At 50.6% G+C, this 26,721-nt stretch overlaps 1 protein-coding gene across 3 annotated transcripts in view; it reads left to right on the top strand.

The window, feature by feature from the left end:
• The window catches only part of SH3BP4 (SH3 domain binding protein 4), a 94,796-nt gene extending 82,240 nt beyond the window's left edge, over positions 1–12,556 (top strand). For 2 of the 3 annotated variants that reach the window (XM_082629896.1, XM_082629897.1), the window contains 2 exons: positions 9,265–9,453; positions 10,495–12,556. In XM_082629896.1, coding sequence (XP_082486022.1) covers positions 9,265–9,453; positions 10,495–10,719 — 414 coding nt within the window. In that variant the 3' untranslated portion in view covers positions 10,720–12,556. Of the gene's footprint in view, positions 1–4,047; positions 4,839–9,264; positions 9,454–10,494 lie in introns of those variants that run through there. The other variant, XM_082629898.1, reaches the window with a different exon arrangement.
• Positions 12,557–26,721: the final 14,165 nt, after the last annotated feature.

Here is a 26,721-nt window from a genome sequence, read left to right as displayed (position 1 = left end):
CTGTGATAGAAGCCGACTCGGGTCTCTTCCTGGTCCTCATGATGTGGACACGCCCCTGGTTTTTGTTCCCACGGGAAACCCCCAGACCTCGGTCACAGGCTTTTCTCTCGTGTTCCGCCGACCCCACACAGTCCTTTTCGCCTCCTCTTCTCTGTGAGGTGTGACTCCCAGCGCCCCTGAATTTCTGCTGCTTCAACTCCCCTGCTTCCCCCCAGCACTTGCCATCCTGAGCGAATGCCTGTTGGAACGGATGGGCCAGGCGTGTCTGCGTGAGCGAGGATGCACGCGTGGACGGAGGTGTACAGCTGAGGGTCATCATTGCATGCACGTCCTGGGCTGCCCCATGGGGCTGGGGGGACAGAAGGGATACGGTCCACGGTGGCATGGCCTCTGCTGCAGGGAGTATGCATTGCAGTCCGGCAAGGGATCGGGGCATGAAGAAAGACCCCTTGTCGGTGGCCCCAAGATACTAGAAAGTGCCAGATGCGTGGAGCAAGGTGAGAACCTGACATTGCCCGGAGGAGAGAGACGGGAATTGGAGGTGGCATCCAGGGGGTCGTTGGGGGCATCCATCGCTGATGGGTCGCTGATGGCAGCTTCAGTTGGGTGGGGGAGGAGGAAGCCGGCTGTCATGGCAACGGGGAGAGGGGAGGCGGGGGTGGGGATGGGCATCAGAGGAAGCTCTCCCTGCGCTGGATGGGGCTCCTGCACAGCTGGGACCCAGGACCCTCCCTTCAGTGGCTCGCCTCGCCGGCCCACCTGTGAGATCAATTCCCGGAGCTTGCTTCCAGCCCGAGCTGCCCGGTGCCCTCGTGGATGGACCTCGCACAGTGGGCCAGGATGAGCGTCCAACTGGGATCCTCCGTCAGTGGTGGAATGACGTGCATTCGTGGAACATAAGGGGTATTGACCGTTCCTTCTTCACAACTAGAAAATGCTCACCTGGAACCGGCAGAGGTGCAGGATGCATCAACCTAAGCGGCCTCGTCCCGCCCTGGACAGGGGTGGCTCTCACATCCATTTCCTCCTCATTTCTTTTCATCTTTTTTTATTCAACTTGGAGAACTTTCTCTGAGAGCAGGTTTTTCAGGTGGCTTCCTTGGGTTAGTGTGTGTGAGGACGGGGGTCTGAGTGCGTCCAAGACCCTCTCCCTGCCCCCCCCCCCGCCCCTGCCAGGCCCACAGCCACCAGCACTCCCAGAGAGGAGGAAATGAACCTTGACCTTGGCAGGAACACGGCCCTGAGACAGGTTAGATTTGCGGTTCAGAAGTGAAACTGGTTTTGCAGCATTTCCCCCGCTCCTCTCCTATCTCTTCATCTTGTGGGCTGGCAGATTTGAATGGTTGGCCAGACTTCTAGAAACCACAAGCTGATTTATCCCAGCATGTCTCAGGAGTCACTGGAAACCAGGTGTTTTATTTCCAGGGACGTAACAAACCAGTGAGCAGTCAGGCTTCCTGGGGCCTCAGCCACTGATCTAACCCACCCCCACTCCAGCCCTGTCGCAGCACAAACCACTGAGCAGTCAGGCTTCCTGTGGCCTGAGCTACTGATCTAACCCGCCCCCACTCCAGCCCTGTTGCAGCACAAACCACTGAGCACTCAGGCTTCCTGGGGCCTCAGCCACCGATCTAACCCACCCCCGCTCCAACCCTGTTGCAGCCAGACCACCTCTTCCCCACCCCTCTCATTTTGAAGGTAGTTTTCTGCTTAGTATGGCTCCTTGGTTTGGAAGCAGTGATTGAATGAATTAGAAGTGGTGAAGGTTTTGGATGGTAAATTTGCGGGGAGATGGGAAGGAAAAAAGAATCAAGAACTGAGTTTTCCATCCCTCCACTGCCCTCAGCATGAGGTCCAGCCCCTTCCTGTTCCCCACAGGCCCTGTAAGACCCAGCCCCGCCTAACACAGCCCGGGGGCCCCTACCTGCCCCTGCACACCGGCCACTCTGACCTTTTCTCTGTATCTTGGACACACCCAGCTGCCCTGCCCCAGGCCTTTGCACATGCTGTTCCCTCTGCCTGGAATTCTCTTCCCCCAGTTTCACGTCGTGGCTTTTTATCGTCCTTCAGATTCCAGCTCAAATGTCCTCTTGTCAGACCTTTCCTGCAACCCTGGATAAAGCAACCTTGTGTCTCTGGGTCACTGACCCTCTGTGTTGTTGTATCATTGTCTTCACAGTGCTTTCTCGAATCTGAAATGGTCTTGTTTACTTGTATTCATGGTTCTTGTCATTACCCTAACTGGATACGAACTCCACGAGGGAAGGGACGCTGGCACATAGGAAACAACCAGATAGTTGATGAGTGAATGAATGAGTGAATGAGTGAATGGATGCAGGCTAAGAATCTGATCTGGACACAGTCTCGTGAGGTCAGATGTGTTTCTGTTCTCTGGTTCTGTCCCCACTTCCTGTTGTTTTAGCGCATATTTTCAATCTCAGAGCTGGTCCAGAGGCATCTTATGTAACTGTATGACCTCCTGCTGTGCCTCTGCTGCCCTTGCTCACCCGCATGGTGTGACCACCGTGGAAAATGCCCCTCTGTGCCTGGTCCGCCCAGCTCTCCAGTAGAAGCCATGCATGTCTGTGACAGAGGATGGCCATCCAACACCGAGGATGCCCCTCCCCCGACTATAGTGAAAATGGGGGGAGGCATGATGCTGGGCTCACCCCAAAGAGAGTGGCCAGAGTGGACAGAGCTCCCAGAGCCCCCGGGCATTAGAGGTCATTGAATGAACCCCTGGAGATCTCTTAGCTGGGGGGACTTGTGGGTTGGAATGGGCACCACCTATCTGAAGAGCTTTTGAAGTCAGATTCTGTTGTCAAAAACAGGCCAGCGAGAACGGGTGGCGGGTATATGGCTGCAGCTTCTAACAGAGCTCAGAAGAGCCATCACGGACAGCCAGGGGCAGGTGTTTGCGCTCCATACTCATTCAACATTTCTTGGGTGCCTCCTGTGTGCTTAGTGGGGATGCTGGGTGCCGGGCCTTCCCCGGAGGGAGATGCCGAGTGAACAACCACCGGAGTGCAAGACAGACTCATAATGGGCCCCGAAGAAAAGATCCCCTTGGCATGGGTGGACCAGGGAAAGGCAAACATCCCCCCTGACTCAGGGAGGGATGTGCAGAATCCCATCCAACAGGGAGGGGCTGTCGGGTTGACAGTACAGTATGGGCAAGGGCCAAGGGTGCAGAGGAATGGGATGGGGTCGAACCAGAGGCTGGGAGAGGCCGGAGGCTGGGTTGAATCAAGATGATGGTACATGGCGGGATGGGAGGGAAGCACGCAGCCACCTGGGCTGGATAATGCTTGTGCTTTATTCTGTGGGCATTGGGGAGGGGGCTGTTAAGTGTTTTAGGGGACGTGAAGGGGAGCCAGGTGGATCCAGGTGTGTCCTGCTCCTTGGGGATCCAGGTGTGTCCTGCTCCTTGGGGATCCAGGTGTGTCCCTGCACCTTGGGGATCCAGGTGTGTCCCTGCTCCTTGGGGATCCAGGTGTGTCCTTCTCCTTGGGGATCCAGGTGTGTTACTCTTTGCTGCCTTCTAGTCTCAAGAGCCACTCAGGTGACAGCCAGTCTCCCCCTCCCCCCCCTCACCCTCTGAGTATCATTCTTTCAGAATACCAGGACACCTGGCAGTGGAGGATCTAATTTTCACACACATCCCTGGATTCTTCTTTTGTTAAGGCAGTGAGTGGGCGGGTCATTTTTAGCAGAGGTCAGAGATGAAAATTACAGGTCAAACAGAAGTGCTATGAGGCGGGGAGCCCCTCACACACTTGTGCCTGGATTCCTTGGCTTTTACCCACATCTGCCTTCAGACCTGGCCGACCTTAGCAGGAGGGCGCCCTGTGCAGTAGCCCTGGGTGTTTTTCCATCCTGCCCTGGCAGGTGGGGATTGGATGGCCGATGGCCCAGGGTCTGGGTTGCAGCGTGGCCAAGAGGGGCAGTTCCCAGGCCACGTGCACATCAGTGCTGACCGTCAGAGCCTCTGGGGTCCTGGCGTCTGCCCCAGTGCCGTGGCTCACCCCAGGTTTTGCTTTTTTCCAGAATGAAGATCATCCTCATTGACTTCTCTATTTGTAAAAACAGCAGATACTGCTTTTTGCTTTGCTGTTTGCCAGTCCTGAGGAGCAGCAGCAGAAGGCCCCCAGCCCGTCTCCCAGAGGCGGCCTGTGTTAGTGGTCTACAGTGTAGACACTGCGGATGTTCCTCAGTCCCCTGAGTTTGCCCTGCGCTGTCCATATTCTGCATTCTGTACACGCCTGGAGAGCACGTACAGGCGGCTCTGTGTCTGCGTGGAGCCTGCGGGCCCCCCAGCTGGGCAGGTGCCCTGGTCCTCGGTCTCTGGTAGGGCAGTGGTGCCTGGTCTCACCATTACCAACGCTGCTCTGAGCCAGGTCCCGGCCCCGTGGCTCTGCACGCTTGTCCCTGTTCGTTCCGTGACAACATTCTGCGACCTGTAGGAGCCCTCCAGAGACAGGAGGAGCCAGCGTTGGCGCGTGGCAGTGGGTGTCACTTCGGAGCATGCAAGGCCTGAGAATGACAGGGAATGCCTTAACAGCCCTGCTGGAGTGACCAGACTGAATAGCCCTGCTGGTGTGTATACACTCTCCTCACCTCTCTGAGACTGGGGTTTCGATGTCGGTGTCTTTTTTGTTTCATGAAGGCAAGAAACGACAGAGTATGTTCCTCTGTTTCTAGGGCATTAATGTTGCTTCTGATACAGTTTGTGGGTTTGGGGAAGGGTTTTCTGAGTGAGGTCGAAAGCCCAAGCAGAAGACACTGCTCTGTGTTTGTACCAGGACTTGATGACAGCACTCAGCACCGAGTAGAGAGAAGGATTTGCCTCGTGCTGTAGAACTGTGTGGATTTGGGTGATGGCCATCTCGTGTGTGTGTGTGTGTGTGTGTGTGTGTGTGTGTGTGTGTGGAGGGTGGCAGACAGAACCCTGAGGAACCCAGCTCTCTGAGAACTGCAAGTATTTTCGTTCAACAACACGCTTTCAGTGTAAGAGATTATTCCCAACTCGGGGGATTACGAGAGGCACAGTGTCTGTCCTCCTGGCCAGCCGGGAGGGAGAGAGGGAAGGAAGGAAGGAAGGAAGGAAGGAAGGATGCTCTGGGCTCTCGGAGAAGTTTCTCTGAAAAAGGGAAAGTTACTGTAGGATATAAGTCAAGGTGGATGGTTGCTTTAGGAGTGAGGTGTGGGGTGAAATCAACACCGAGAACCTTGAAAACTAATGAAAATAAGGGGGGATGTTGAGATCGGGGAGAGCTAGGGCTGGAGAGGATGGCATGGGGGGATTCTCTGAATCAGGAGCAAAATCTCTTTATCCCCCAGAAGAGGACACAGTTAACTCCCTGCTGTGCACTTAGGGAGGTTCCTGGGGGCTTCCTGCCAGGTGATCCCACAGCCCAAGGCTGCTAATACAGGGAGGAGCAGGGTTGCCATGGGGACTGCCCTTCTGGTGTTCCAGCATCTCAGGAATGGGAGCACGACTGGGGTGAAGTGAACATACAGCAGGGTGATGTTTTGTTGTATTTTCATAAAACTGTCTCTTCAAACAGGGATTGACACACTGGCCCGCGGGCCACCTGCTTTTGTAAATGAAATTTTACTGGAACGCAGCCCTGCCCACTCGTTCAAGTGTTGTCGTGCTGTTCTCACGCCCCACTGGCAGAGTCGAGTGGCTGAGGCAGAGATGCCACGCCCGCAAAGCCAAAAATAGGTCCTGTCTTGCTCTTGGGACAGATTTGGCCACCCTGACTTAAGTCATGGGTCACTCCAGCTCGTGAGAGTCCAGCTGGAACCAGCCTTGTGCTTTATTTCTGTATCACCTGTGTATACTGGTGTGTGTGCAGAAATTAAGGAGGATGCTACAGGGAAAAGGTTCCAGCACCATATCCCTGCCACTGAGAAATGTTCTATTGCTGAGACTTGGTGGGCACCCAAAATGTGCCATTCAGAAAAAAAAAAAATGCATGAGCTACTACCCCTTGGCGGTGGTGTGGGCAGCGCTGTGCCCCAGCTGTGACCGCTCGGGGCCAGAGAGAGGGTTTGAGTTTCTCAGGACCTTTGTGCCTGCACCCAGTGTCCTGGGAGAGAGCAGCTTTGATCGCCTCCGCCAGGGATACCCGAATCAGAAGCAGGTGACTCTGAAGTGTTCTGTTACCTGGAAAACAAGGCCACCTGCGGAGCCTGCTAACTGAGCACACAGACACTGCTGGGACACTGAGGAAGCCTGGGTGGGACCACTGTCACGGGAGGTTGGCCAGACGCCTTCTCAGGACACCAGGCGTGGCTGGAGGGCACCCTGCCTCTCCTGTGTGTCTGGGCTCAAACCACACCACGCCAAAAGAATTTTTTTTCCTTTTTTTTTTTTTCCCCCTTTTTGCAGTACGCAGGCCTCTCACTGCTGTGGCCTCTCCCGTTGCGGAGCACAGGCTCCGGACGCGCAGGCTCAGCGGCCATGGCTCACGGGCCCAGCCGCTCCGCGGCATGTGGGATCTTCCCGGACCGGGGCACGAACCTGTGTCCCCTGCATCGGCAGGCGGACTCTAAACCACTGCGCCACCAGGGAAGCCCAACTTTTTTTTTTTTAATTTATTTTATTTTATTTAAGTAGAGTTGAATTACATTGTTGTGTTAATTTCTGCTGTACAGCAAAAGGGCTCAGTTATGCATATATATACATTGTTTTTCATCTTCTTTTCCATGATGGTTTATCACAGGATATTGAATATAGTTCCCTGTGCTATACAGTAGGACCTTGTTGTTGTTTTTTATTCAAGCAAAAGAATTTAAATCCAGAATTCTACCAATTTATCACACGTCTCCCCCGTACCATAAACACATCCCTGTATACTCTTCACATCTTCTGCAGCACAAATCTAGTAAACATTTAAGTTTTTTCAAACAATTTCACTTGAAGATACCAAAGGTCAGAGACCATTTTCTGAAATCTGTAAATCGTTGAGATGAAGCCTCGTGCTCAGTTCCTGATATCACGTGGTGCCCACGCAGTTGGAAAGGCCATTGGCCTGAGCACCGGGAAATCTGGACCTGCCTCCACTTCTGTGCCCTCGAGCTGTGGGACCCTGGACAAGCCCCCCAGCATCTACGGGGTCTATAAAACAGACACCGTGCAACCCACACGGTGGGTAACAGCTGGGGACAGGCTGCCTGGAGGCCAGACCGGCTCTGACACTCACCAGATATGAGAGCCCCTCCCTTTCCCTCTGATTTTACCTGCAAATTGGGGTGAGCTTGGCTTCCCTTCATGGGGGTTCTGAGAGGTAGATGCACCCTGCACCCAGCTCACTGGAAATACTCAGTGAAGGTAGTTTATTTAAAATCAAAAATAAAAATCAGAAAAGGACCACGTGGTCCTCAAGCTCCCTTCTGCCTTCCCACCTTTATAGCCCCCTTGGACCCAGGACAGCCTCAGATTGATCTTATGTCTTAAAGGCAAAGATTGAGATGCTGGGGCATCAGCCTCTGCATTCAGGGACTCCCCCAAAAGTCACCATTTCTTCATTTGTTAAGTTCCCCCCAAATAAACATAAAACGTAGGTGAGAATACTCAAAAATAGCTGCGTTCTTTCAAGTAGCAGCCCCGCAGATTGATCCTGCACAGATGCCAGGCCGCCTGCGTCTTCACGAAATGTTTGAAGGGAGCGCGTGAGCGGGTGTTTGGCTCAGCTGGGGAGGGGCTGGCTGGTTGGTCAGTTGCTGTTTTTAACACTTTCTCTTCGGAGCCTTGAAGTGACGTCAGGTGCTTGGACAGAGCGTAGAGGGACAGAAAGAAGGCCGGGCCCGGTGACTGGTAGCAGCATCTCTTTGGTCGCATCCTCGATGTCCGGGGACCCAAGGGGGTCTCAGACCCCGTCGCTTCTGCAGGTGTCAGGCTGTAGTCCGAGGATGTGCTGGACAGCAGAGGCTCCACAGATGAGAGCCTGGTCCTCACCGCGCCTTCTCCCCCTGCCTGGGGCTCCATCCTGGACACCCAAAGCTGCACACTCACTGTACCGGCTCTCACCGGACCCGCAGCCCGACACCCAGCAGCCGTCCGTGTAGCTCGCAGCTTGGGGTGATGCGTGCGGACAGGAGGGCTGCGGGTTTGCGCTCCTGATGTGGCTTTTTTGCCTTGAGCCAGAAACGCTCATGTGACACAGCATCCAGCCTGGGGCCGCACAGAACCCACAGGACGTGGGGCCCTGTGTTGGAAGCCCTCCTGACTGACCAGCCCCTTTCCTGGATGGGGGGTCGAGTCCAAGGTGGCCCTGTGCTGTTCGGGCCGAGCCGGGACTTGGGCAAGGCTCTGCCCATTGCCTCCTTCCCGGCTGACGGGCGTTTGTTTCCCTCCTGAGCCCCTGTCCCTCCATAGTTAGTGATCCCCATCCTAGAGACACTAGACGGCTCTCGCAGCTTTGTCAAGGGAACAGTCCCATCAATTCTGGAGACTTCCTTGATGGTCCTGTTAGCCTCCCCTCCACGCGAGGCCTTCGTGTGTCTCCAGAACCCGAGAGGCCTGGATCTGAGCCCTCTTTTGCCCCTTAGGGCTCCCCACCTGCTGACATCAGCTTGTCCTGCTCTGAGCCCCAGACCATGCCGAGCTGGCTGGCTGGGCAAAGGGCATCACCTCTCCAGGTGCCCCGGTCAGGGAGGGAACAGATGAACAGCTGTCATCCCACGCATCCTGCCTGTCAGCGTCCTGGGGCTGCCACAACACAGTACCGCAGGCTGGGAGGCTCCGAGCCACAGGGGTTTATCCTGTGACAGGTCTGAAGGTGTCAGCAGTGCTGGCTCCTCCCGGAGACTCTGAGGGGGTCTGGCCTGTGCCCCGCTCCCAGCTCCTGGTGGCTCCAGTGACGTGGCTGCATCACCCCGTGTCTGCCTCCATCTTTACGTGGTCTACTAATCTCTGTCTCTGCATGTCTGTTTCTCTCTTTATGAGGACACCAGTCATCGGATGAGGGACCCACCCTAGTCCAGTGGGGCCTCAGGTTAGCTAATTACATCTGCAAAGATCCCTACTTTGACATTCGGTCACGTTGGGAGTTTCCAGGAGGACGAGAATTTGTGGGCGGGGGACCCAGTACCTCCCACAGATCGTGGCTTTGCCTGCACCTGGGAGTCCCGGCAGTGCCGGCGCTCAGGCCTGGCAGCGGTGAGGGTACCGGCTCGTGGTCTGTGCGGTGCAGGCCTCCCGTGAAACCAGAGCCTGCCCTGTGTCCTGCCTCACGCCTGCTCCCTCCTCCTTAGGCCTTACTGAAGATGGACTGCCAGGGCCTGGTGGTCAGACTCATCCAGGACTTCGTGCTTCTGACCACGGCGGTCGAGGTGGCCCAGCGCTGGAGGGAGCTGGCCGAGAAGCTCGCCAAGGTGTCCAAGCAGCAGATGGACGCATACGAGTCTCCTCACCGGGACAGGAATGGCGTGGTGGACAGCGAGGTGAGTGGGGCTGCCCTCCCCTCCACCTGTAAAATGCAGTGATGATGATGTCTACTGTAGAGCGTTGTTACGAGGACCACGTAGGTAAAACGTGAAGGCAAGTGCTTGGCACGTAGCAGGCTCTCGCCGAGCGGGAGCAAGTCTCATCCTTCTCGCGATCCTTAGTTTTGTGAGCCCGGGCCCTGGCGGCGGCAAGGCCACTCTCCCATCAAGTGGGACGTTGGAACAGCATCCTCGCAACTGCCCCATCCGTCCCTGATCCTGATCTTAAATTACCTTCCACCCAATGATGCTTGACGGAGCCCTTTGTGATCAGTTCTGGTTGGGGCTCTGCCCTGCACGGTGTGAAATGCATACCTGGTATGTTGTCAGCTTTGGCCAAGGCTGGTTGGGTTCCTGCTCAGGGAGTCTTTGTTTTCTCACTTGTCTTGTGGTGGTCACTTTAAGTTTCTGGAAAGACAGTCAGGCTTGCGAGACCTCGGAAGCCGAAGTCCCAAGAATAAGGGCATCCTTTATGGATGTGATGAGTTTCTAAATAAATGGAAAGTGCTACGGGACGTTGGAAGGAAAGAGGAATCCTTTCTCTTTGTTCGGTCGCTACTTGGTACTGTACACCTGCTCTCACACAAGGTGTGTTCTTCCTTCTGTAATGTGCTGGCCCATGACGGAGGCGGCTTCTTTGGGTTCATTTCACTCTTTAAAAAGTAGCATCAGTGGGGCTTCCCTGGTGGCGCAGTGGTTGAGAGTCCACCTGCCGATGCAGGGGACACGGGTTCGTGCCTCGGTCTGGGAAGATCCCACATGCCGCGGAGCGGCTGGACCCGTGAGCCATGGCTGCTGAGCCTGCGCGTCCGGAGCCTGTGCTCCGCAACGGGAGAGGCCACAACAGTGAGAAGCCCGCGTACCGCAAAAAAAAAAAAAAAAAAAGTAGCATCAGTGATGAACAGAGATGCTGGTACTAGGAGAGGTTCTAGGACCCAGTCTCTCAGTGTCCCCTAATCTTTTCTCTCTCTTTTGGTTTTGGACAACTCCACTACCCAGGCCATGTGGAAGCCCGCGTACGACTTTCTACTCACCTGGAGCCACCAGATCGGGGACAGCTACCGGGATGTCATCCAGGAGCTGCACACCGGCCTGGATAAGATGAAAAACCCCATCACCAAGCGCTGGAAACACCTCACAGGGACCCTGATCATGGTCAACTCCCTGGACATCCTGCGAGCGGCTGCTTTCAGTCCCGTGGACCACGACGACTTTGTGATTTGAACGGGTCTCTGACCTCCTGATGCCCTCCCGGAGGGCCGCTCCAGGGCGTGTGCCCTCTGTCTGCTCCGGATGCCCAGGCGGGCACGTAGAGCTGGGGAGGGAGGGAAGGTCAGCTCAGACAGACCCAGGGTCCCTCCTGGCTGGATCCACACCCAGGACCGAGCACATGCGATGTTCCACCCGCCTCCTCTGTCACGGGGGAGACCTGAAGGGAATTTCTACTGCAGGTTGTTGCCAATCAAATAGCTTTCTATTTGTTAAGTATAAATTTAAATTTAAATAACTTTTTTTTAAAGTATGGGGGGCGTGTACGAGAAAGGTGGTATCTAATTTTTTAATGGACCATAAAGGTAAAAAAACAAACAAAAAAAGAAAACACTTCATAGGGGCAGATGCTGTTGAGGTTTTTATGTTCTATAAAGACCTTTTTAAATTATGTTACAGATGTATATATGTATTTAAGGGTCATGGGGGCATTTCTGATTGCCGGATTCTCTTTGCATTTCAACACTTAGCACGGAAAGACACTCGTTCAGATGTTGGACCTTTTTGCCTCTGTACTTGTAAAAAAAAAAAAAGAGAGAAATCAAATAGGAAACGTCGTGTTTCAGTAAATGAGTGTGGTCCGTGCCGATTCTTTCTGAGGCTGTCCTAGTCCTGCGATTCCCTGTGATTTTTATTACCTTCTGTACCTTGGCCTCGCGTTGCAGTAAAGGAATGGCCACAGCACAGGGGAAGCTTTTTTGAGCTTTAGCAGGAAGAATGAAATCCAACAGGAGCGATTGGGTGCACTTGAGATGAGAAGGCGGTGGGCAGGTGGCATTCTCGACGGCCTCTGCCTGTGCGCCCTTAATCCTGCAAGAGAACTACACCATTTGGAGAGAGGTGGCCCCTGCAGCTCTGAGAGGTCCTGCTTCTCCCCGGGGACAGGGGAGTGCTTGCTGCGGAGCTCGAAGCCTCTCCTCTGGGCACGAAGAAAACATCACCGCAAGCACACCCTACGCTGACGTCCAGAGGTGCCTGCTGCCATTTGCCAAATTCTCTACTTCATTCCACTTAAAATGTAACCCATCTCCCCTCCCGGTGTGCCCATCTCTCCTTGGAAATAAATAGCATAGGGAAATCTCTTTTTTTAAAACAATATGAAGATTTTCTGAGCAGGATGAATATCATCTGAAAATGTTCCCCACATAAAATCTGGGACTTGGCGGACTGTTGCATTGATAACCTTGATGGTTGGAGATCAACTTGCTGGGCTGAATTCTACAATTGCGTTGTGGATGCATCTCGGAAGAGAGTGAGGGACAGGGAGGAAGAAATCCTGGCAGATCAATAGAGCTGATCGCCAGGAAGGGGCCAGGATATGCGCTGTGCTTACATGAGTGATGCTGGGCCATCTGGGGTTCTGGCATCTCATTCTCTAAATCTGCTTTCTGGAAACATGCTGATTACTTAGTATAATCAATGTAAATCCTTTATTGGGCTAAAACATTCTTATATATCTATTGATTCAAATACGGAAGACCAGCTGACTAGAAAACAACAACAACAATAAAAAAAAAAAACACTATATGTTTTATGCTGCAAGAACCAAGATACACAATTCCCCCAAATCATCACGTGAAATCACCTGACATACTGGTTCTTCACTCTCCGCCTTCAGTCTTCCCAGAGAGCGTCTCTCACTCTTCCCCAAAGAAGAAACAAAACCAGTCGCACCTTAAATATTGAGATTTTTCCTCAGGGGCTTTAAATAGTTTCCTATGCAACATGTCTTGTAGCACAAATTCAATTCTACGAAAGTTGCAGTAAATTTTCTTTGGATATTTTAACATAAGTGTGTGTGGTTTTTTTTTTTCTGTACGCACCCAGACTTTTAATAAAACACAAAACCTAGTGTAAGTATCTGTGCATAGAACAGTGGCTCCGTCCCAACCCGGTCTCCCCTAGGTGACAGTGTGACCGTTGGTTTAGTGGGTATCTGTTTTCTTGCTATTGATTTAATTGTTCTTGGAGTATAGGGATCTCAGTCATCAGCTAACTAATGGGAATCAGTGTTGCCTAGAGCACCCAAAGGGTGCAAGTGGATAGCTTTCCTTTCTCTTGGTCCTGTGTACCTGGAATTGGCCAATCCCAAACCCACAATACACAGCTGAGGGCCGAGCCATTTCTGAGTGCTGGGCATCTTCATCAGGTTACAACAAGCCAGACTCCCATGGGCCCTGCGCTCACCAAGCCCTCCGAACCAAGCCCAGGGAGAGAACAGGATGAGGGTAGGGGGGCAACTGATGGAGACCAGCCCCACCTGCAGGTGGTAGGGAGGAGTGGGGCTAAGGAGAGCCCCCTTGAGAAGTAACTTTAATCCAAGGCCAAAGGCTGAGTAGGCACCCGTGAGCCCGAGGCCAGGCCAGACCTGGGGAACAGGGTGTCTGCAGCATTGAGAGAGAGAGAGTACAGGGACCGCAAAAGGCTCACCCCCTCCCCACCACGGGCCTGGGGCGTGTTGTACAAGCAAGAACCTCAGGGTGCACCTGTACCCTCCGTGCTTCTCAGTTCCAGCCCCGCCAGCCGTATCCTGACACCCATTTTGCAGCTGACTGACTTGCACGGCTAGTGGCAGAAGTGGAGGTTTTAATCCAGAGCTGTTGTCTCTGGATTAAGTGCCCCCTACCGGGTGGCGTAAAATAACATTTATTTTCTTGAGGTTCTGATGGCCAGAAGTCCAAGATCAAGGCATCGCTTGGCCGTCTGCCCTGTGTCTGCATCCAAACCTCTCCTTTCTTAAGGACCCCGGTCATGGATGAGGGCCCACCTGAATTGAGTGTGACCTCATCTTAGCTTGATTACTTCTACAAAGACACTCTCCAAATAAGGTCACGTTCACAGCTTGGAGGGATGGGACCTCCAACCCATCTTGAAGGACAGAGTTCAACTCACAGCCCCACCTCCTTCTCCCAGGCCTTTGCATGTGGCTTGCTTGGGGAAAGGTAGGGAAGGAATCCAGCTGGATCTCTCTGGAGGTCTCTGCCCAGGTTAATGCAAAAGTCAGAGGGGCAGAGGAAGGTAAATCTTTAAAAGGGGAAACTACTTCAGATGGAACTGGCTAGGTCACCAAACCTACTTTCTTCCTGAGCAAACAGCTCAAGTGTTTTCCAACTTCCCTGGCAAGTAAGTGTGGCCGAGTGACTCAGCGAGTGGCACGTGACTGTTGGTGATACAGGCGCCATCAGGCCGGTCCCAGAGAACCTTCCGGGCACCCCTCCACTGTCCCAATTGAACAGAAGGAATTCCAGGGACCTAAAGGTGAGGAAGAGTCAGGCAGCAAAGCCCAGGTCCCCGAATGACCCCTTTGAAGGCTTTCCTTGCAGCAACCAGAGTTTACATCCAGGCCCCGGAGGCTGTGGAGTTACGGCGGCCGGCATCGCTTTAATCTCAGGTTCCGTATTCCCAGATTACTGCTGTAAACAGAAAAGCTGGAGGGGTGACGGGTTTGCTCTTAAAAGGGAAACATCCCTCTCACACCTGGATGATGTCAGGTAAAGACGAGGAGAACTCAGTCACGCTAGTTTTCCTTGGCTTGCGCACGTCCAGAATTGGGCACTACTAGTCTGAACATGAACGACTTTTCTACTTTTACTGAATATTCTCTAGGCTACTCCAAGAAGCTTGGTTAAATTTTCCAGTTCTTTTTTTTTTTTTTTTTTTTTTTTTTTGCGGTACGCGGGCCTCTCACTGTCGTGGCCTCTCCCGTTGCGGAGCACAGGCTCCGGACGCGCAGGCTCAGCGGCCATGGCTCACGGGCCCAGCTGCTCCGCGGCACATGGGATCTTCCCGGACCGGGGCACGAACCCGTGTCCCCTGCATCGGCAGGCGGACTCTCAACCACTGCACCACCAGGGAAGCCCTCCAGTTCTTTATTGATGTTGATTTTGATATTGATAATGGTAATAATTGGCATATAAAGTTATGGTATTTGTAGGTGTTTTTGAGGACCACATATTCAGAAGAAAGACTTCGTTGAAAAAAGCTGTTCTCTGATTTCCCAAAGAAAAGGGCAATTTTGCGCATGGTCAATTCCTGCCTCGGTCTTCGCCTGACTGTCGAGCAGTCACATCAAACGGGGCATGCACCAAATCGTTTACTTTGTGGTCACCAAGACCCCACCCTCAGGTAGTCTCCGGTCACCTGGCCACAGCCGCCAAGCCCAGTTTTCGTCCTGGGACCCTCCCCTCCAGGGGTCTGGTCGGCAGATCCCCGCAGCCCAGAGTTGGTCTTCCAGCCATTCCTACTGCCATACCTGCACTTAATGACCTCTGCCTCGTGCCTTTGCTCTCATTCCTCTTTATGGCCAAGCTACTCCAGCACCCTCTCACCTAGTCCACCTGCCCAGGCTCCTCCCCCCTCCGCGGGATACAAAGGAAGATCCAGAGACGCACCTCGTGCCATTGTGCAGTCAGCTCTGGGTTTCCCCACCCGCGATTGCAGAACTCCCTTGACTATCTCCCCTTCTCAGAGCTCCCTGCTTTTGCCTGGGCTCTTCTTGAGGTGAAACACCTGTCCTTCCTTCATCAGCCACACTGAGCTCCTTGGGGCAGTGACCGTGTCTAAACTCGTCTCCGAGTCCCCAGAGCTTTGTGCAATAAATGTGTGTTGCATGAGGGAACTACCCATACCTCTGCCATAAGAATGCATCTCAGAATGTGGATGACTTTGGCTATTGGAGTGGGTAGAATGGGCCTCGTGCTGGGTTTACAACCAGTGTTAAAAATAAGTGAATCTTGTCCAGCAGTGAAGGCATCAAACCCAGCTCATATTTTTAAAAGAATTCAGGGAGTTCCCTGGTGGTCCAGTGGTTAAGACTCCGCGTTCCCAATGCAGGGGGCCCCGGGTTCAATCCCTGGGCAGTCCGCGTGCTTCGACTAAGACCTGGCACGGCCAAATAAATGTTTTAAAAAATAAAAAGAGTTCAAAGGGAAAAGCATGGCAAGGATGGAACTCAGTGGAGTGTACACCAAGAGCAGTGACACGCCCTAATGATTCATTTCCTGGCACAAGGGCAACGTATATTTGGACCTTGGTTTTTGCTGTAATAAAATTGAGTTTTACATAGAATAGATTGAAATGATCTCATCCTAAATAGTCAAGTAACCTGAATGTTGGGGTAAAAGGGAATGCCAAGTGCCCGGGCTTTGCTTAGCGCCTGTGCTCTACGAAAGGTTGGTTCTGTTTAACCCCCTGGACCACCTGGGTTTCACAAATGGAAACCCTGAGACTCAGGGAAAGCGAACAGGCCCAGCTGGCCCAGTGGCCAACGCCCAGCTCTGTCCACCCCCAGCCGTGCCACATCAGAAGCAGGAAACGGTGTGAAAGCCATTGCTTGAGAAGCAAATGCCCAAAGCCAGAGCCGGGGCAGTTTCATTGACAACCCGGCTGTGGGTCAGGGTTAGACGGGTGTCTCCACCATGCCCTCACAGATCTCTGGCAGGATGTGTGTGCACGCTGGGCATTACTATTTTGTGACCATTTCCCTAAAATCAGGAGTATTTAAAATATTTGCACTTAGCCAAAGTTTTCCCTTTTGGGTTTGTTTTTGGAATTTTAGCTTTATTGAGGTACAAAGAACATGTAAAACAAGTTTTCCTTTTTTAAGACCCAGTCATTTCCACCCGAGAGCTCATCCTTGGTGGGTTACACGGCAATATGCGTGTGCTTGACGCTGCTGAACTTAGGGAACCACTTAAAAATCAGGAAGATGGGGCTTCCCTGGTGGCACAGTGGTTGAGAGTCCGCCTGCCGATGCAGGAGACACGGGTTCGTGCCCCAGTCTGGGAGGATCCCACATGCCGTGGAGAGGCTGGGCCCGTGAGCCATGGCCGCTGAGCCTGCGCATCCGGAGCCCGTGCTCTGCAACGGGAGAGGCCACAACAGTGAGAGGCCCGCGTACTGGAAAAAAAAAAAAAAATCAGGAAGATGGTAAATTTATATTCATTTTACCACAGTTTTTTTAATGTGAAAGAAAAAGGTTATAGCTCCAGTTCCCTGCACCCCCAGGGTCTGGTTATGAAAACTAGGGAGTGAGATTCAGGGCTCTTAACTCTTTTTGTGCCATGACCCCCTTGACAGTTTGATGAAGTCTGTAGACACCTCAGAATCACATAAGTGCATCAAGTAATGTGCATTCGTGACCTGGGATCACAAATGAAAGCAATTATTCTTACATACAGTTACCCAAAGATTTTTAAAAATTGCGATGTGCTTCTTTATGCACCAAATAACACTGCCTAGTAGCAGGTCTCGTATCCCCCCATAAGCTCCACGTAGTGATGAGGATTTCAATAGCTGCAAAAACATTAATGGGCATAAAAATATCTGAGATTTAGAAGTTGTTTACAAAATCACAGGAATTTCTAATATTATAGAGGTTTGTTGCCTCCATGCATACTTGAAGGAAATGCTAATGTTCAGTTAAAAGTTCATGAAAATAAAGATACAATTTTTTCCCTTATTAAAAAAAAAAAAAAAAAAGCTTCTCCTAAGGAAAGTGAATCACCAAGATTTGCTATACCTGTTGTTTGAATTGCTCGTATTAACATTTTCTGCTCCAGGTTGGCAAGAATCGTCTTTTTAAAGCTTTGCTTCTCTGAACCAATAGCGTACGTAACAGGGGAGAAGAAAAACTGGAAGAAATTAGCTGGTTGTCTCTATGACTTTTTAAAGATCTCAAGTCATTTTTCTCAACTTTCTATTTCAACTGGTTTGCTTTTTATCGATACAAGAATATCTATATTCATGTCATATGTATATGGTACAATTTTCAAGGCAATTTTCATTTTGGGGACAGCAAAAGAACCACCAAAACTGAGGGAGCAGCGTAGACCTCAGCGGGATGCAGGCAGCTTGGCAGAAGAGCCAGCTGGCTACTCATCGGTATATGTGGTCTGGGTGCCGTCATGGGCACGCCGAGGCTCAAGGGCGACCCATCAAGGGAGAAGAGTCAGTTCCTGGGCTTCCAGGAGTTTGTAACCCAGAGCAGGGGCAAATATTCAAAACTCAAGGGAGATGGAGGCAGTGTCATGAGAGTGGACCAAGAAAGAATTCCAGGGAGGGGGGAGCCTGTTGGGTGACGGGGCTTTGAATGAGAGTGTGGTTGTATATTTGGGGGTTCTGAGAAGAAACCCCAAGGTGGAGGGGAAATCCTGAGAAGATTCTGGAAAGGCAGGGGAAGGGGGTTACTAAGAGATGCTGATCGAGTACCTTCTGTTTGCCCGGCACTGTCCCAGGCCCTGGGGGTGTAATCCTTGTCTCCATGGAGCCCACGCGCTAGTGGGGAAACAGCCGGTAAACTAGATCCATGTTCAGTGTGAGGGCAGGTGGAGGTTAAGTGCTATGAGGGATACTGAGAAAACCGTGACCTTAGGGCAAGGAGCGGGTGTAGATCCGGACGGCCTGGAAGGCCTCTGATGAGGCCAGGTTTGGGGACAAGTGAGGGGTTCAGAGGCGCTGGGGTTTACGCTGCTCTACGAAGGGTCGTGAGCAGGCTTGATGCCAGGTTAGACCCAGAGGGAAGGGAAGGCTTTGGGGATTGGGGTGAGGAGGTGACAGACTCGGACAGGAGGTGTTGGTCAGATTAGCCGAGGAGAAGCCCGGGGTCCCAAAGCCCCTGCACTGACCTGGATGTCAGGGGCCGGAGGGTGTGGGTGACGGACGGCGGAGATGGACTCGGTGTGGCTTTTGATTGCGCAGCAACAGCGAGGCCAAGAGGGTCCTCTGAGAACACGGCGGGTCAGGACTGGGGGTCCCAGGCATTGACGAACGGCTTCACTGGGAAGTGGGGAGGGGTTGGTTAAGCATCGTGGTCGGGGAGGGAAGCTGTGGAGGACGTGGCCGTCGGGGGGAGCAGTTCTAGGACTCAGGCTCCAAACAGAAGAATGGAAGGCATCACTGAGATATTTTAGACCAAAAAAGCCAGTGAGAAGCTGGAGCAGACAGTGTGGAAACCTGAGCGGACCTCCTCCTCGGGGCTTCCCCTCCCAACACCCGTGCCATCCCATGGACCTCTAAGGCTTCTGGGCTGCCCCGTCTCATTTCCTCTCCTCTCTCTCCGGGGCTCCACTTTGGTCCTGGCCACCATCACCTCTCCCTGTACCTGCAACTCCAGCCCCACCCTCGAGCTCATCCTCCACAGGCCACCAGCATGGTCCTTGTGAACTAGAAACCCATGCCCGTAACTCCCACCCTTGCGGGCCAACGAAGGGGTGTCTCCCAGACGCTGGCACACAGGTTCTTGTTGGCCCTGCTAAGCTTCCACCTGTCCCCCCAAAATAAGAGGAATAAGGACAGTGCACGGAGGGCTTTCATGAAAGCCAGATTTACATAAAGCAGATAACGCTCCCTGATCCTGAGATTAAGCCTTTTTCGTGCTAACGTGTCCTTTATTTTGGCAACTGATAAAGATAGTAAATTGTCGTAGTTGTTTTAATGCCTTTCTTGGCAAAGTACAATGTTGGCTGATGACAGACACCCGTGTATCCCTCACGACTCGGATCGTTGGACAAATAAGGGAGATACAAGCTGAACTATCTGTTTCCATGGCTCTTTGCTCTTGTGGCAACGCACACTCACACTCAGTACATTCTTGGATGAATGGCTTGTTGAATAAACAACTTCCCCATGACCACTGCTGACCAATTCTCTTGAGAGGATGGAGGCCAAGTACCAAGTGCCTGAACAGGTTTGTGTGTAATTGTAATGATGTTTAAAAATCAAACAAATGTCAGTTTTGTGGCAAGTCCATTTTGGATTTTATTCTAGAAAGTTCTATCTCTACTTGTTTTAGTTCACTGTCTTTCCACTATAACGTTACATATGTTCAGCTCAGCTGAAGCTCACACTTTAGGGCAAAAAAAAAAAAAAGTGTTTGCTTTATTTTTCACACAGCAGCATATTTTTCTACACTCCAAGTACAAAATCAGTTCACACCCAAGGTGTGGATGATCACACCTAGGTGAGAATAGCAGGCGTGGGTACACAAGGCCAACACCTGCAGCTTCAGGTGAGCTGTCCTGGTGTCACAGGCCTCCCTGGACAGTCACCTGAGTAAAGCAGGCAGGGTGGTTGCCTGGCAACTCTAAGGAATCACAGGGCCGTCCTTGCCTAGAAGAGAAAGGGTCTGGGGAACTGAGTCACTTTCATTTTTGACCCTGAGCCTGGTTAGAATCAACATCTGCAGAATGAAGGATTTATAGTAAAATCCTCGCTGACAAGTCTGCTTAATGACATGTGAGATTGAAATGTACAAATGCAACCTCCTGTGTGTATACGGAAGTGCTGTATGAAGGTGTATTCTTTGTGCAACTGGGGAATTAATAGGAAAACAATTATGGGTTAAAATAATTTGGAAAATCATATTCCAGTTCTGCAAGTCATTTTTCAAAACACCTTTACATATTTCTAATTATCACGTTTTCTATGTGGTAGATGAGTTGAGAAATTAAAGACAGAAAAGGTGCTGAATGTGTATTGAGGGACTCAGGGCACTTGACCTAGTTAGAAATAATTTACACAGACCTTGGAGGTTTATGTATTTTTCCCAGGACCTGGGCGACAGTGATCATTTTTCAAATATTAGCTTTGTGGAAAATGCATAGAGATGTCCTGGTGGCTGGTGTCACGATGCCATGCACAGTGTATCTCAAACTATCAAAACAAGAATAAATTGGTTTTGCATTCCGAAATTCATACCCAAGTAAAAGCGACTCCATGTTCTGTTTGTGACGTGATATATTCCAAAATTCTGCTGGAAGTATGATTGGATACCTTTGATGTATCAGGCAGCCCTCTATCCCTGAAAGAAAGAACTTTGCACAGTACTCATATATTTCACTTCAAACAAGGTGGTTTATTAGTATAATTATTCTCACAATGCCTTCAAAATATATACATTATTCAAAGGTTTATAATATTTACTCTCATTTGGGTATTTTGCAAGTCAATCAGATCAGAGCAGAGCTCTAGCTAAAATATCCTTAATTATTCGGGATTCCCATAGGTTTGGATCCACAACTCTGGGAGGAAGTGAAGTGGGTACCAGCTTGGTAATCTTGAGAAAATGAAATAACTCCACTATTTAAGGCCATTTTAAAAAACGTAATTGCTGTGACCACTGGCCTGATTTTTTTTTTTTTTTTTTTTTTTTTTGTGGTACGTGGGCCTCTCACTGTTGTGGCCTCTCCTGTTGCGGAGCACAGGCTCCGGACGCGCAAGCTCAGCGGCCATGGCTCACGGGCCCAGCCGCTCCGCGGCATGTGGGATCTTCCCGGACCGGGGCACGAACCCGTGTCCCCTGCATCGGCAGGCGGACTCTCAACCACTGCGCCACCAGGGAAGCCCTGGCCTGATTTTTTATGTGTGATCCACGGACCACCTGAATAGGACTCTCCAGCTGGCATTTTCATCTGTATTAAAAATGCAGATTCCAAGACTTCCCAGGGCTTTTGAGTCAGATGCTGTGGGACCTGTACAGGAAATCTGTATTTTACCAAACTTTCCATCTGATTCTTGGGTGCTCTGAAGCATGAGGACAAGCTCAGTTTTTCATTTTATGGTAAAACACTAGACAGAAAAGAAATGTAAATGATTTCTGAGTAGGAGGGGATGGGTATGGATTTCGTTTTGTGATTTCTAAATATTTCCCAGCTTTGGCTCCAGATTCCTCTCTTGGGCGTCCTGGCTTCTCCTCACTGGCCCACTTTTCAGTCACCTCCTTCTGAACCTTAATTAAAATCCAGGCAGTTATTTTCAGGGAGGCTTCTCTGATACGAACGATGTCTCTAGGGCTTGTTGGACTGTCCCTGATGGGAGGAATAAATGGGCCAGTGCTCAGCCATGGGCCCGCCTCCCTCTGTCCTGGGCCTTCTCAGGCCTCCTATTCATCAGCGGTAGTGATGTTTATCCCCGCTGGACACTGTGCTCCCCAGGCCAGGCCGGGGTTTGGGCCTTACCCCATGTTCTGCATTCAGGGGCTAAAGTCCAGAGCTGTAGGGATTTCCAGCTGCTTCCTGTCCCCATGGGAGGCACCGTGCAGGCAGACGTACAGTCTCTCATTTGGTTAATGCTGGTCCCCAGGAGGACTTTGCAGAAGTCCCTCCCTCCTGCACACCATCCCTGGCTCAACAGACCTCAGATGGGCCTGGGCGGTGTGTGCGGGGTGTACTTGTGTGTGCACAAGTGTGCAAGCACACATGTGGGCCTCTGCGCCAGAGGTCAAGGAGGCTTCTGAGACAGCCTCCAGGCATTCCTTACCGTGGGCAGTACCACCACTGCAGAAGCCACTGACCCCTCAGTTTTATTCCACAGCCACCTAGACAAGTAACAGCCAACACTTAGCGCTTTCTCTGTGTGTCACAGTCCTAAGAACTTTAGAGATTTTAACTCATTTGATCCTCTTGACACCCCTGTGCAACCGGTAAAATTATTACCCACATTTACAGATGAGAAAGTAAGGCACAGAGAGGTTAAGTAACTTTCCCAAGGTCACATAGCTACAAAGTGTGGAGCTGAGATTCAAACCCAGGCAGTCTGGCTCCAAGGTCTGTGCTGAACCCCATTCCTACCATACCCAGGTGATGTTTTCCTGTGAGTCCAAAACCCCAGCAAGAGGAGGAAACAGGGACTTGCATAACTGAAAGTGGTAAAGAGCAAAAATTGTATTTCTGACTTCAGAATGTTCTACGTGGAGATGATGAAAAGTGGGGAGGGGGTTGTAACAGGCTTTTTGTTTTTAATTTCCTTTGGTTAAGCAGATGTAATTAGTTTGTATTCTCTCCACATATTTCAATGGCTGGCATGGAGACAGCACAGAGCCTGCTGAACCAAGAGTGATTTTAAAATCTGCCTCAACAGAAATGTCCATTAACACTGAGGTGGTTAAATAAATCACAGTACGCGTACACAATGGGATGCTGTTCAACCATTAACAGGAATAGGCAGATCTGTAATAAGTGGTGTGAAAGGATCTCCAAGATATACTAAGTGAAAAACAAAATAGAGCAGTGACTCTAAAATCTCCCATTTATGGAAGTTACCCACAAAACATTCCTGGAATGACACCCAAGAAGCTCCGTCATGGGGTTGCTAGGGCCTGCAGTCCTGCCTTTGGGGGAAGAGCTCAGTTTTCGTTGTATATGTTTTTGTGCCGTTTGATTTCCTACTCTGTACTAGTGATTTTTTTTTTTGCTATAGATAATGATTTATGAAATGAGAATAATTTAGAATTAGTAAGTATCCAAGGAATAAAACGAATACCCCAATTTGCAAAATTAAAAATCAAACAAGTACCTAATTAGCAGCCTGTTAATTAGCACAGTGAACCTTTAGAGAGGGATCATCAGAACTGATTGAACAGGGGCTTCCCTGGTGGCGCAGTGGTTGAGAGTCCGCCTGCCAATGCAGGGGACGCGGGTTCGTGCGCCGGTCTGGGAGGCTCCCACGTGCCGCAGAGTGGCTGGGCCCGTGAGCCATGGCTGCTGAGCCTGAGCCTGTGTGTCCGGAGCCTGTGCTCTGCAACAGGAGAGGCCACAACAGTGAGAGGCCTGCGTACTGCAAAAAACAAACAAACAAACAAACAAAAACTGATTGAACAGAACAGAACATTTGCAGCCAGCACCCCTGGATGGGTTTTAGGAAGTTCTCTGAAACCCTCAAATGGTGCGCTTATTTCTTCTTTACTTTGGTCTGTGTATCCTCCGAGGAGGATGTCTGGAGTTTTTTTTTTTTTAGATTCTCACACAGGTTCATGACCCCCGAAGTTCAACAACCACTAGCCTAGCGGCTGTGAAAAAAAGGCGATGTCCGTTTCAAAGACTCTCGTATGCAGAGCATTAATGAGTATGAGCCGGACTCATAGGTACTGGCCTTGGTCAAATGAAGGCCACCCACGCCCAGGGCACACCCTTCCCGGATGTTTGCAGCAACTGCGTCTCGCGCATATCACATACATGACATGCATCATTCTATCCGTCTGCCGGGACCACTTTCGGCTGAATGCAGCTGAAACCTGGCCGAAAGCGGCTGTGCCGAAGAAGGGGTTTATTTTTCTAACTTGACCAGTTCCCAGGCTGAGTGCACCGTCCAGGGCTGATGCACAAGCTCAGGGAACTAGACTTTCATCTCCCTTCACAGCCATCCTTAGGCTGTGGCTTCATGCTGCCTCTCTGGGTACCAGGTCCATTTTCCAGTCAACAAGAGGGGGAGAGGGCAAAGGGTATGGGATCTGCCAGTTGTCTATCTTTTTCTCACAAGGGAAACAAGAACCTTCCTGGCAACTGCACTCAGTAGAATTCCTTTGTGTTTCATTATCGCATACTCAAACAGCCCCCCACCCAGCTATAAGGGAGCCTGGTGCGGGGAGCATTCTGTTCACTAATTGGTTGTCGTGTAACCATAAACCAGCTAGAAATCCTGTTAGGATGCAGGAATAGGGACCAGTGCCGATTGCACGACCTCAAGTGGAGCCCGTACATATGCACGGGAGCACGTGTGTCTGGACCTATGCCTGCACCGTGAAGCAGCAAGCATGGATTATTCGGTCAGTTGGGCCTGAAAACTGGCCTAATACCTTCATTGTGAAAGTACAGCCTGGGGCTGTAACTTACAGACCTGCATCCATTAATGCCATTAGAGTCAAAGCTGAATATCATATAATTTTAAACTATTCCAGTGTAACTCCAACAAAAGTGCATGACACAGCTTGGGACGTGATGAAAAATTCCTGATGGAAGCAAACTGCATTTCTTTTTCAGTTTTATTGAGATATAATTGACGTACAGCACTGTCTAAGTTGAAGGTTTGTGAGTTTAGTGAGTTAAGTTTATAAGTTTAATGGAAAATACATTTTAATAAAAATGACCTACAGGGCTTCCCTGGTGGCGCAGTGGTTGAGAGTCTGCCTGCCAATGCAGGGGACGCGGGTTCGTGCCCCAGTCCGGAAAGATCCCACATGCCGCGGAGCGGCTGGGCCCGTGAGCCATGGCCGCTGAGCCTGCGCGTCCGGAGCCTGTGCTCCGCAACGGGAGAGGCCGCAACAGTGAGAAGCCCACGTACCGCAAAAAAAAAAAAAAAATGACCTACAAGAAAAGAATAAATGAAGCAGCCACCTGTGCCTGATTCAGCCAAAGTTCCAATTCTGCGCAGACTCTCCAGGGCACCTCTGTTATCAACAAAAAATGCCATGAGCCTGGCTCACATTCTTCACTGTGAAAAAAACAAAACAAGGAAGCTTTTTCTCTGAGCTCTTTTCCTAGACACCACCAGATACCATATAACAAGGGTGGATTTCTCCGAACTAGGACCCGAGGCCTGGGGTTGGGGCCGGCAATGATGTGGGTCACCCGCGAAGAATTTTGATGGAAGAAAAGTGGGTGCTGGAAGTGATGAGATGTAGGTCTTGGACCAAATGACCAAACGGGTGTTTAAATGTACAGAGAGTGACTGTTCAGACAGTGCCATAGAATTTGAGTTTAAGGAAATAATACTGACATTATTATTGTGATGATGCCTCAAATGCTAACTAAAAGCTTTCTCCACACAGGATGACAGCCAGCCTCCTGGGATCACACCTACCACTGCCCATCTCTCTCTCTGTTTTGGGGGACGTTTTGTTAAGAAATTTTTGCAATGTGGTGTTTCTCCAAAGGCCAAGCACCCACTAATTAATGGTAGCATTTCACCAGAAACTAAGTATGAATATAAACTTAAAAGCATTCTCTCCCTTGTGAAACTTCCATTTTCTTTACATTAACTCTGAAGTTTTAATTTGAAAACCTTGTATTTTAAAGAGATGCTACTGGAAAATATAGTGTTCAAATTTTCCCTCCTGTTTATGACTATATAATAGTTGTTCTGAACATGGTAGATTTGTCTGGATCAAAATATAATACATGAGGGAAAAAATACCGAGTGTAATATCCTTACAGAAGTACCCACAGCTTAAGAAAAAAGAATAAGATTTTCTTTGTTTCCAAAAGAGAAAACTCAAAATCCATGGATACTTGCTCAGCCTTTTAGAGAGATTATTTGAGAACGAATTCATAGCTTCTCTTTCATGGTTACACAAGATGGTATTTTTTAAGTCTTCCAAAGTACCTTTGATTTATATTTTCTCTACACCCAAAGGAATAACTGTAAGGTGATTCAAAAGCTGTAATTTTGGGAAATGTCAGTCCTTTCATTTAGTTTCTGAGGATAAATTTAAATCCCTGTTTCTTTAACATAAATATTCTTTGTTTATCACGGCTCTAAAATATTTTTATAGAGGTGGATTTCATGTAGTCTGATTCTTTAAGAGTATTTCGAAGCATTCTACGACAGCTTGTGAATCTTTAAAATGTCCCGGTGGGAGCTGCATACAAAACTAAAGAGATACCCGGGAAAAAATGTAGGCGCTCTAAGTGCCATGGCTGAAGTCAGCCCACGAGCATGTGCTGGGTGCCTGGCACGGCTCCTCCTCAAGGTGCTCCGGTCTCTCCGATGAGAGACAGCCAGAATTTCCTCATCTGGACAGACTCAGGAGGACCAAAGTAACGTATTGTCAGGCCATACAGTGCCATACCTTAGCAGAGAACTCTTCGGGGACAAGATGAACAGAGGATCACATTTGAGACCTGAAAAATCCCATCTGGGAGCTGCTCTCGGTTCCCTGACGCCTCCTTGGCATGCGTGGGGTCCCCTCCTTGGAGACAGCTCTCTCTCCATCGTCTCCTTCCTGCCCCGCCCCCAGGGAGCTTCTTCCCCAGCGTGTCCTAGGGATGCTCTTCCATCCCTGGCCTTGGTTGTTTCCTTTGGTAGACCCATGACCCTTTCCTCCAGAGAACTGATCTCACTTTGTAATTACACCTTCTCTAACATGATTGTTTCCTTGACGTCTGCACCCCCAGGAGACTCGGGGCTCTGTTCCCCAGTGCACCCCTGGCTGCACAATAAACACGTGTGGGGGAAGAAAGGAAG

Source organism: Mesoplodon mirus (assembly GCF_964341445.2).
Source record: "Mesoplodon mirus genome assembly, chromosome: 8".
Classification (NCBI taxonomy): domain Eukaryota; kingdom Metazoa; phylum Chordata; class Mammalia; order Artiodactyla; family Ziphiidae; genus Mesoplodon; species Mesoplodon mirus.
Note: the sequence above shows the minus strand (reverse complement) of the source record. Positions and strands in the feature narration are given on the sequence as shown.